This window comes from Biomphalaria glabrata, chromosome 10 (assembly GCF_947242115.1).
Source record: "Biomphalaria glabrata chromosome 10, xgBioGlab47.1, whole genome shotgun sequence".
NCBI classification, from domain to species: Eukaryota; Metazoa; Mollusca; class Gastropoda; family Planorbidae; genus Biomphalaria; species Biomphalaria glabrata.
Window position 1 is genome coordinate 25,428,891 of NC_074720.1, and position 12,269 is coordinate 25,441,159.

General features: G+C 43.3%; 1 protein-coding gene across 1 annotated transcript; it reads left to right on the forward strand.

Annotated features, from left to right (window-relative positions):
- The first annotated feature begins 10,136 nt into the window (after window positions 1-10,136).
- LOC129928518 (uncharacterized) lies at window positions 10,137-11,144 on the forward strand. Its single transcript, XM_056043143.1, has one exon. It carries the CDS (start codon window positions 10,137-10,139, stop codon window positions 11,142-11,144), a length of 1,008 nt encoding a protein of 335 aa, XP_055899118.1.
- The last annotated feature ends 1,125 nt before the right edge of the window (window positions 11,145-12,269 follow it).

Sequence of the window (12,269 nt, forward strand, 5' to 3'; positions counted from 1 at the left end):
ATATATATATATATATATATATATATATATATATATATATATATATATTTAGTCTAACTAGCCCATTGTGACGTAATGGATTTTTTTCCTTTGACATCATATGGAGTTAATTCTTTAAATGAAATGCTAAAAGAACTCACTCGGTGCACCAATGTCTATGAACACTCGACTAGCTGCTCGTATTGATGACATTTTTATTCCTAGGCCGTGTGACGTAGTGGATTTTTTTCCTTTGACGTCATATGGAGTTAATTCGTTAAATGAAATGCTAAAACAACTCGGTATAGTAATGTTTATTAAACCTCGTAATGTGACTCGCATTTAAAAAAACATAATAGCTAGATTTAGATGTAATCTAGATTTCTTTTACACTAGATCTAGATTTTTTTTTTACACTAGAGCTAGATTTTTAAAACTAGATTTAAATTTATATTCTAATTAAAATCATTGTAGATTCAGATCTAGAATTTCTAGTTCTAGTTTAGAATGTTTGTTGTTTTACATGTTTCGGATGTTCCTCCAAACCTCCAGCATGAAGACGGGGGATGGGAGCGGGCAGGGTTTGAACCTGGTACTATCGATCAATCCAAACGACAGTCTAGCGCGCAATCCGCACGACCAGCAGTCATGATTTAGACAAGATCAAGATCTATAATTTCAATTTCTAGACTTAAAGTGTAGATTTTTATTTACAAATGTCTAAATCTATATTGTAAAGTTATAAAATACTAAAACTAATCTGCTATTTTTAAATTTAGTATTGCATTCAGTCTATTAATAGATTATCTAGGCTTTTTTTTTACATAAATCTTATCTAAATTACAGCTACATTATTCCATATTTACATTTTAGATCTAGATCTAGTAGATATAGATCTTAAGAGTGCTAAATTAGAAGTTTAATTTAGGTAGATCTCCATCCTCATTCTAGTTCCATTTTAATGAAAATGCCAGTAACTCTGTTGGTAACTGTGCTGGGACATCGAGCAGACGTTGCCGAAGTACACGCTCGATGTCTTGTTATTTTTTTTTTTCAATTACAAATCAATACCAAAAGATTATCTAAAATCGCTCGTCTGACATATTGTACATATCCGGTAGTTGTCATGCCGTAATGTGTAAAATATCTCTTCATGAATAAAAGGCTATTCGTTTGTTATTAAGTTAACAGCGTCAAATGACGCCTCACTTTCAAGGGAAGTTGATAACCGTCTGGCCAAGGCCAGTAGCGCTTTTGGACGCCTTCAGGCTAGAGTTTTGCGGAACAGATCGCTCCGCCTGCCAACAAAAATTAGTGTCTACAAGGCGGTGGTTTTCTCTATCCTTCTGTATGACAAGGACACTATATAGGAAACATCTAAGACTTCTTGAGCGCTTCCACTAAAGATGCTTGCGCTCCATCATGAACATACGATGGCAAGACCGCACTACCAACAGCGATGCCCTTGCGAACTCCAGTATGAATAGAGGGACTTCATTTGGTCCGACAGTTTCGCTGGGCAGGGCACGTATCCCGTATGGGAGACGAACGTATGCCAAAGGCAGTCTTTTTTTGGTGAGCTAAAAGGTGGTCGACGTAACAGAGGCGCCCCACGGAAACGCTTGAAAGACTAGTTTAGGCGTCAACTTTCCTTGACTGACATATGGCTGCATGCGGCGTCGGAACGAGACAGCTGGAGGTAACTTACGAAGGACGCGGGATACACATTTGAGACCAAAAGAAAATCTGCTGCCGAGAACAAACGCAGACGACGAAAAGAAAATCTAAATCGACCACCTGCGGACAATTGTTATGCTTGCCCTGGGTGTGGCAACATATGTAGGTCACAACTGGGGAAACGCTTCAAAGACCAGCTTAGGCGTCAACTTTCCTTGGCTGACATAGAAGAGCGCACCTGGTTGCATGCGGCTTCAGAACGAGACAGCTGGAGGTCACTCACGAAGGCCGCGGGATACACATTTAAGACCAAAAGAAAATCTGCTGCCGATTGACAAACGTAGACGGCGAAAAGAAAATCTAAATCGACCGCCTGCGGACAGTGATTATGCTTGCCCTGGATGTGCGCAGCCACGGGAAATACTGCATTCCTTACTAATCTTTGGACTCGAAGACTAGCCTTATATATATATATAATGTTACGAATCTCACTATCCGGCTCTCTGCAAACTGCACCTTACACCACCAACAGAAAGAACTTGACAACTCAGGGCTCCAAATAACGTAATAGTTTAATGTCAATAAAATCACAGCCAATACTGTACAATTGGCAGCACGTAACACAAGACTGTACAAATATCTCTCAAGCTAATAGCCGTGCCGTCGTATCAACTCTTGCACTGGTCTCTCTGTCTCGTCTCGGACTTGTACTGAGCCGTAGTAACGAACTGTAGATCGGGAAGTTGTAACTAACTCGTCTCTGATACCTTCGCTCTTTATATAGGGTCCCTGCTGACCTTCTAGAACCGGGCAGAACGTCGCTCGACCATTCTGTGTGGTCATATGACTACATCTCTCGTGACGCTCCTGAGCTCTGTTCACGACGCCGACCCTTCTCGAACTGTCCTGTTGACACTCGTCTCGGCTGACCGTCGTAACTCGTCACGGTTGACCGCTCGTCTAGCGCTGGCCTGGGGCGATTTGCGTCGGCTGAATACACACACACCACTACCCCCACCTGTGCCACCACCAGGTTTATAACACTGCCCCCTCCTTAGATCTGTCCGTCCCGGGCAGATCCAGCTTCACCATAGTACATGTTGAGTCTGTTGATGTAGACGACCTTCAGTTTGAACCTTGGGCTCTTCTGTATTCGATACACGACATCGTTGATTCTTTTTACCACGAGGTAGGGTCCTTTCAAGTCTGTTTGAAGTTTTGGGGACTTGCCTTTTAGTCTTTGTGGGTTGTACAGCCAAAGTAGATCGTTCTCATGAAACCCAGCGGCATTGGCCCGTTTGTCGTACCTTGTCTTCACCTGGTCACTGATGACCTTGATGTTTCTGCGGGCTAGAGCGTGAGTTTTCTCCATCCTTTTTCGGAGATTTGCGACATAGTCTGTTAAAGAGGCTGGCACATTTCCCGGGATCCCGAATAGTAAATCACATGGTAGTTGCAGCTCTCGGCCGAACAACATCTTTGACGGAGTGTAACCGGTGGTGCTGTGAATCGATCCTCTATATGCCATAAGGAACATTGGGATATAAGTGTCCCAGTCCTCTTGACGTTCATCGACGACTTTCGACAGATGTTGTTCCAAAGTTCGGTTAAATCGTTCCACCATCCCATCTGACTGGGGGTGAAGAGGGGTTATGCGTGTCTTTTCGATGCCGAGTACCTGGTTCATCTCTTGAAAGATCTTGGATTCAAAGTTTCGGCCTTGGTCGGAGTGTAACTCCCTGGGAGCACCGAATCGGCTAATCCAATTCTCCACAAGTGTTTCTGCTTTGGTGGTGGCTATTTGCTTTGGTATCGCAGGCCATTTAGTAAAATAGTCTATCACTACTAGAACGTACTTATTTCCTCTCTGGGATTCAGGAAATGGTCCGGCTACATCGATCGCTATTTCGAAGGGATTACTGACGTTGTATTGCTGCATACGTCCCCTCGTTCTCCTGTGTGGGTCCTTTACTGCTGAACATGCATCGCATCTTCGGCACCATTCTTCTACATCATTCCGGTAGCCGAACCAGTAAAACCGCTGGCGAACTTTTTCAAAGGTCGTGTTGACACCTAAATGTGACCCACTGGAATTATTATGGATTTCTTGCAGCACCTCAGCAACTCTCACTTTAGGCAACAACAGCTGTAAGCGATTGCATGTCCCATCTGCCGTTTCCCAGACCCTCTTGAGAACTCCATTGTCGATTGTCAGTGAGTCCCATTGCGCCCAATATGACTTAATAGCAGCTCCTTTATCAGAAAGGTGATGCCATTCTGGTCTTTGTCCGTCTTCCTTCATAAGCAGAATGGGAGCCAGGTCTTCATCTTTTAACTGGTCTTCTCGGATTTTTTCGTCGGACCATGACGCGGAAGCTTGTACCCCAAGATGTTGACAATCAATGATAACTTCCTTTTCTTCAACCTTGCTGCAGTGTTTACAACTTTACATTCGATTCTGCAAGGTCGTCGAGACAGCGCGTCAGCATTCTGGTGAGTTTGTCCTTTTCGGTGCTGTGTCTCGAAGTCATAGGTTTGCAAACGTTCAATCCACCTGGCGACTTGTCCTTCCGGACTTTTAAATGACAACTGCCACTGTAAAGCAGCGTGATCTGTCCTAAGGATAAATTTTTGTCCATACAAGTATTTGTGAAAATGTTTTATGGCATCCACAACTGCCAGTAGCTCACGTCTTGTGACACAGTAGTTTCTCTCGGCTTTGGACAAGCTCCGACTAAAGTAAGCTATGACCCTCTCAGTTCCATCTACCTTTTGGGATAAGACAGCGCCTATTCCAGTATTGCTTGCATCGGTGTCAAGTATGAACGTCTCGCCTGGTATCGGGTAGGCCAGAATGGGTGATGAAACAAGAGCCTTTTGAAGTCTCTCAAAGGCTTCATGACATTCCGTTGTCCAAATAAACGGCCGCTTCGGTTCTGTCAATTGATGAAGGACACTACAAAGGCTAGAGAAATTAGGCACGAAATGTCTGTAATACGTGCAGAGTCCAAGAAAGCTTCTTAACTCCTGGATATTAGCGGGGATGGGCCATCCATTTACGGCTTCAACTTTATCCGGGTCTGTGCTGACTCCCTCCTTTGACACGATGTGCCCAAGGTACTTCACGCTCCTTCTGAACAAGGAGCACTTCTTTGGATTCAGCGTTTCTAATTTGTTCAAACACTCCCTTCAGGTTTGCAATATGTTCCTCGAAGGTTCTGCCTATGACGTTAATGTCATCTAAGTAAACAAGACACGTGGTCCAGTTAAGTCCTCTAAGCACATGCTCCATTAGTCTGTCAAAGGTGACTGGGGCGTTGCAGAGGCCAAAAGGCATCACGGTAAATTGCCAGAGAGCATTACCAGCAGAGAAGGCCGTTTTATCTCTGTCCTCGGGGTGTAGTCCCACTTGCCAGTAAACGCTCTTCAGGTCAAGGGTGGAAAAGATCTGTGACCCAGCAAGTGTGTCCAATGTGTCGTCAATCCTAGGAAGCGGATAGCTGTCCTTGTGTGTGGCGTCATTTAATAATCTACAGTCGACACAAAATCACGAGGATCCATCTTTCTTCTTTACCAAGACGATGGGTGAACACCACGGACTGTTGGATGGTTCAACAACCCCCTGCTGCCTCATTCGTTCTATCATGTCCATAGCTTCTTTGTGTTTTGCTAGCGGCAGGCGACTGGTTGTTGTCGGATGGGCCTAGTGTTTCCTGTGTCTATTCGATGCTGGATCAGGTTTGTTCGCCCAAAGTCCATTTCATCAGATGGCAATATGTCAGAGAACTCTCTGAGGAATCGTTCTGCTTTGGTGCACTGTTCTTTTGACAAGATCGTTTTGACTTCTGCCAGAAGTTTAGTAACCTGGGGTTCAATGGGCTTGAGTGTTCCGTCGGGATTTTCAGTGCTGCAGTTTCGTATCATCTCTAGAGCATGGCAACCAGCGATGATGCTACCTTCCCGTAAATGTTTCTCTACTGTACCGAGGTTCATAATTCTTACGGGTACCATTAGGTCTTTCCCAATCGTGACTAGTGTCTTTCCTACTGCTATCCCGTTGTAGTTGGTGTCCAAGCTTTCTACCAGCGCTGTTCTTGTCGTGGGATAGCCGTCCTCAATTTTTACCCAAATGATCATTTCCGACTTAGCAGGCAAGGTTGTATTTTCTACCAACTTAACCCTTCTGACTCGGCCATCTTCTTCATTCTCGTCGCCAAGCAAGGGTACTTCGAGGTCCCCACATTGTAAAGTGCCTCCGCCGATATTCAAGGAAAAGCCATATTTCAGCATGAAGTCGAGCCCTATTATGCAGTCATATGTGACGTCAGCAATCAGGAATTCGTGTTTGAATGACTGATTCTCAATCTCGACTGTTTTGTCGATCAGACCTTTTATGGGCATCAGTTCTCCACTGGCTGTTTTCAACGAGTAGGCACTAACTGGCGTTTTCTTGCTATTGTCCACTTTATCCGTCCGGATGACTGATCGCGAGGCACCAGTATCAAGGAGGAAGTGATAGTTTTGACATCCAATTTTCCCGATGACTTTCAGACTCTTACTCTGCCCTTGCACGGCGACCGGGATGTTGGTTGCAGGGGCTCTCATTCTCTGTGTCGCCGGGTTCCACCCCTTGAAGCCGGCGCGTGCTAGTTTCCCTGGTAGCCCCGGGAACTTGGTCGTGCATACCTTTCTGATCTGTGATGTGTTCCAGTTTGTGGAAATCTTCTAGTGCAGCTTCTTTGTATATGGCCGAGTTCACCACAATTCCAGCATCGTACAGGAGCCCTAGGTTGATTTTCTGGTATCTGGTTTGTTCGTCGTTCATCTAGTGCCTCTGTCACCCTTCTCACAAGTTGTGCAAATTCTTCCTCTTTGACTTCTAACCTTCGGCTTTGATGAGTGCTCCCTGGTGCGTCTTTGGTGGCTTCATATGAGAGAGCGTGTACGAGGGCCTCACTGGCCTTACGTCTACCACTAACTCTGGTGGCTTTTTTTAACTCGGGGTCTCGAAGGGCATCAATGAAAGCGTCTGTAATAATGACTTCCAGAAAATCTTGTGCGGCGGTTGGGTAGGCTAGATGTGCGAAGCGTTCGATGTCTGTCTCTAACTCCTGTAGTGTTTCATCGGGGCGCTGTTGTCGGGTCTTCAGTTGCACTCGATAAACTTCTTGCAGATGTTCATCCCCGTATCGGAGTTCCATAGCCTGTACGAGAGCGGCGAAGTCTTGCTGGTTTGGTAAGGACTGGAGCAATTCGGAGGCCTTTCCTTTTAGGGATAACACAAGGGCTGTTGCTTTCTCCTCCTCGCTGTTCCATTTGTTAACTTTAGCCGCTGCGTCAAATTGTTTCTTGTACACTGACCAGGACACGGAACCATCAAATACGGGGGGCTTCACTTTTCCGGAGCTTTCAGGCACAAATGACGTCATACTTGCTTCCGGTGCATTAGTGTGCTTACAGTGAACTTCTCGAACCATCATGTTGACACTCGTCTCGGCTGACCGTCGTAACTCGTCACGGTTGACCGCTCGTCTAGCGCAGGCCATCTGGCGATTGGCATCGGCTGACTACACACACACCACTACCCCCCACCTGTGCCACCACCAGGTTTATAACAATAAGTTAACAGCAATGCCTGGTCGTGCGGTTAGCGCGCAGGACTGATTATCTCGACGGTTTCATACCCTGATCGATGCCATCCCCCGTCGTCCAGCGGGAGATTTGAATAAGGAAGTAAATTATCTTTAACTTTGAAGGAACATCCAAAACATGTTAAACATTTTACAGAAAAAAAAAAATTTACAACGCCAAATGAATCTTTGAAACTTTATTACTTTTGACAATCAAAACAAAATCACGTCTTGAATATTCCTTGTGAATAGGCGGATCCAACAAGGATCCGACTGCGACGGGGGCCGCCTCTTTGTAATCCTGTGTTGTGAGTTGTTTTTTTATTTTTCTTGTCAAGTTGATATTGTTGAAGACGCATGTCACGAAAATGGTATACACACGTCTTTTACTTTAAATAGTTTCATTATATTTTATTTTTATGTCCTTTTTACTTGGTTATTCAAACATGGATTAGTACTTACACTCAAAATATGTTATTGGCCTTGAAAACATTAATTGACCGTCTACACTCCCCTCCCTGTGTTATGTAGGACGGCGCAATATTTTCAGAAACGCTGATACAAAAAAAAAGGAAAGAAACTTCAGCGTGTGTGAGTTTGTGTATGTTTGTATGTGTTCCGATCGGGACAGTTACTTGTAGGAAGTAAAGAGATGTCCTTATTACCTAAAGAAGGAGAAAGTCTATTGAAGGGAGGAGAACTTTCTGAAATGTTCCATGAGCCAAAAGTGTTTTATTCACGGGCCAAACATGTCTGTTGGATTGAAAAAAAAAATGGGGGGGGGGTGTTATTCCATTAGAGAATTGAGAAATTAATCCAATAAAAAAAACTTTCTGTCAATCATCACACAGCCATTTATTGTAGGTCTACAAGGAAAATATGCAAGCACAGCATTTAATCTTGTCACTATATAGCAGGAACAGACCGGGGGGGGGGGATTAGAGGAGATACAAAAAAAAAAAAAAACAATTATTATTATTGCTTTTATTATTGCTTTTATATAGCGCTACTTGGTCCAATCTCATTTGTGGACCAGTGGGGGGGGGGGGGGGGAGGGGGTATCTAGGAGTTGGTTTTCCGTGCTGCCTTTAGGCGCTCAGTCAACACAACTCTGCCCGAGTCGGGTGTCGAACCTCGAGCCACCTTCTAGGTAGCCAAGCCAAGTTCAAGCGCACTTGGCCTCTCGACCACGCTTCCCAACAATATGAATGTGTAAGAAATATTTCAACAAAATGTCTAAATATCCTAAAGAAATACTTACAATTTAGATCGAATAGCCGAAACATCTTCTCAGCAAATGCTTGTTCATCTTTATAATTTTTATGTCTCATCATTCGATGATAAAATGAATTTGTATAGGCTTTATCGTGCCTTTTGTCCACAGTATTGGATTTACGGTTTCTTTCTGAAAATAAAAGGAGTTTATATATATATATATATATATAGTCCTGGCTTTGAAGTCAATATACCCATAACCAATTCTATCACTTTTTCCTTCACTGCCATCACTAATTCTAGCACTTTATCCTTCACTTCCATCACTAATTCTATCACTTTATCCTTCACTGCCATCACTAATTCTAGCACTTTATCCTTCACTGCCATCGCTAATTCTATCACTTTATCCTTCACTGCCATCACTAATTCTAGCACTTTATCCTTCACTGCCATCACTAATTCTAGCACTTTATACTTCACTGCCATCACTAATTATATGATTATATATAGACTGGAAAAAGGAAATAATTTATTATCCGCGATTGATCAACTCACGGACCTATAGTCTTAGATTGTTATGTATTAATCACAGAACTAGATATTCACGCAAATTCATGAAATAAAGCCATTTCCTGTTATCTCGATTAAGATAGTATCTCCAAATCCTAGATCAAAATAATTCACGTCTATTGATTTTAGTCATCTTATTTATATTTGAATAGATTGATTGATTTTGTTTTTATGTATCTAAAAATTGCAAAATAATAATTATGAGACGAGAGTGCTCTTATTTTCGATGTTAAATTACTACATCTTGATCTAAACATTAAATTATATGTTACATAGGTCAGGGTTGAAAAAAAAACAACAACTTTACTACTTATAACTACTTTACAAAACAACACCTTGATCCAACTTTTTAAAAGTTTTTTCGCGACATTTTTGTAGTGTAAAAGATCCCCATGTCAAGTCTGGATATGATATATATTGTTATGACTCTACAATGCACGCTGTCATTAGGTGTGAGACTGCGCACCATGAGACACAGGACAGAGACATGAAATAAGAGAGAAAGTCAAGATGGCCGATGATTAGAGATGAAAACGACGCTTGTGATGTGATTAGTGTAATTCTAGATCTAGTTTCCTATTTGGTTATTAAACATTCTATTTTGTTATTTTATAATCCTTTCGTTGAGGTTATTTGGCTAAGTTATAGCAATTGGTGTCAGATAGTGGGATCCTCAACGAAAGGGGAGAAGATGGTCTAGATCTATGTATGGGACATTGAACGAGTCCATTTTCGGGTAAATCAACATAAGTTTTGTTTTTAGTTGATCAACGTTTTAATACTAGATGGCGTCTAAGAAAACACTTAGTCAACTGTCATTACAGGAACTTAGGAAGGAACTCAGAGGTAGAGAGCTGAAGGTGAGCGGCAACAAGGAGGCACTTATGGAGCGTCTTAGGCAAAGCATGATAGAGGAAGAACAAGGACCCGGAGACCTATGAGTTTGAAATAGAACCGACTATGATGGAGCTTTGGAACATGATACAAGAACAAGGCAAAACAAATACTGACATAGGAAACTCAATGAAAGAACACATGAAATCATTAAAGGATGAACTTTAAATGGGTAATGAACTGATCTCTATAAAATCATTTGTGACTGAATTGAAGAAGGATATAGTCGACTCCAAACAACAATTAAGAAATGATGTAACTGAGCTAAGGTCCCAAATGGTAGAGGATTTCAATTCTAAAATGCAACTACTACGTAGTGAATTGAAGGCGGAGCTGGAAAAGAAACAAGATGCTGGGGCCACTGTGAATGAAATGGCTGGGAAGACTAAACCGCCGGTGTTTGACGGTTCTGTTTCTTGGTCGGTGTACCGATTGCAGTTTGAAGCGGCGGCCAAAGTAAACAGATGGAATACAAAGGCAGAGAAAGCAACTGGTCTGGTGTTGGCACTCAGAGGCAAGGCAGCCAAATTGTTACAGACAATGAAGGACCAGACGGACTTCGATGCCATGGTCAAAACAATGGAACTGCGATACGGCGACGAACACTTACAGGAAGTGTTTAGAATACAATTGAAAAGTCGACAGCAGAAGAGTGGAGAGACACTACAGGAATTAGCGGCGGACATTGAGCGTCTTGCCCGTCTGGCTTATCCATTGGCAACACCAGAATTTGTGGATGTTATTGTTACAGATGCCTTCATAGATGGAGTGCGAGATGCGGAACTAAAGAAAGCCATCCGAATCAGTGGAAAACGGAAAGTAAGTGAAGCTCTTATCTATGCTCTGTCCTACGAAGCGGCCAGAGATTCAGCGAAGGCCACTTATTACAGCCGGACGATAGATTCTCGGGAGGAGGATGCTACACAGCTGGTACGAAGACTGGTTGGGGAGGCTATAGACGAAAGACGACCCCAGGAGGAGGATCTTGCACGGCTTGTCAGAAGGGTGGTGGAAGAGACTAGAGACGAACGGCGACCCTATATCAGACATAACAAAACACCCTTTCGCTGCTGGAACTGCAACACCCCTGGTCATATGCAAAGGGATTGCACCAGAGTGTTTCGGGGCCGTGAACGCCAAACACAAGGAAGGCAGAACGGCAACCGGGAAAACTAATGTCTGCCGGTTTCAAGGAGCGGAGACAGGCAGCACGGTATACAGAGGCTCCAAAAATGGTTATTTCTGTCACAGTGTTGGGAAGAAATAGAAGTTTAAAGGTACAAGGAAAGATCGGCAGCGGGTGTTGTGCTTTTCTTTTGGATACTGGAGCATCTCGGTCGATAATTCGACCCGATTATATTGGAGATCAGGAATTGATACAAACGAACGGTTATACACTGAAAACAGCCAGCGGTGAACTAATACCAGTGTTAGGACAGGTTAGACTAAACTTCGAAATTCAAACCCAACCATTCAGTCATGATTTCCTGGTCGCCAATGTGACCGACGAGTGTATCCTTGGTTTGGATTTTATGCAAGCATTCGGGCTGTCTTTAAGCATGGCAAATGGTACTATACAATATGCTAACATGGAGATTCCACTACTCGAGGAGGATACCGGAGAAGGTCTAGTGAGAAGAATTTTGTTAGTAGAAGATACGACCATACCAGCACAATCGGAATGTATAATTTGGGGAAAGATTGAAGGAAGTTGCGAAACTATCCGCACAAAACTCGTAGAAACAGCGAGAGGAATAGAGAATAGGCTGGCTGTAGGAAAGACGTTAGTGGTCAGTGTTGGTGATAGAAAGGTCCCTGTGAGAGTCATGAATCTTTACTCGCAGGAAAGAAAGCTACGAGCGGGTAGTGTCATAGCGGACTGTTACTCCGTGGATTTGATCACACAATGTCTGGACGCAGAGGTATCGACAAACACGGCACCGAAGGAAAATTCACAGATACCCAAACTTCTTATCAAGACGAAAGAAAGTCTTTCGATGGAAGAATATAACAAGGCTGAGGAATTAATTTTTGAATTTATGGACATTATTCCCAATGACGAGAATGACTGCGGGATTACAAACCTTGTGCAGCACAGTATTGATACAGGAAATGCCAGACCCATTCGACAACCACCACGTCGTCTACCGCTGGCCAAACAGCAAGAAGCAATCGATATGCTGGAAAGTATGAAACAACAAGGGGTCATCGAGCCATCCAACAGCCCGTGGTGTTCACCAGTTGTGTTGGTTAAAAAGAAAGATGGAACTTTGCGGTTTTGTGTAGATTACCGGGCATTGA

What these genes read in the sequence shown, in the direction of transcription:
- LOC129928518 (XM_056043143.1), top strand. Translation starts at nt 10,137, where the DNA reads ATGGGTAATGAACTGATCTCTATAAAATCATTTGTGACTGAATTGAAG.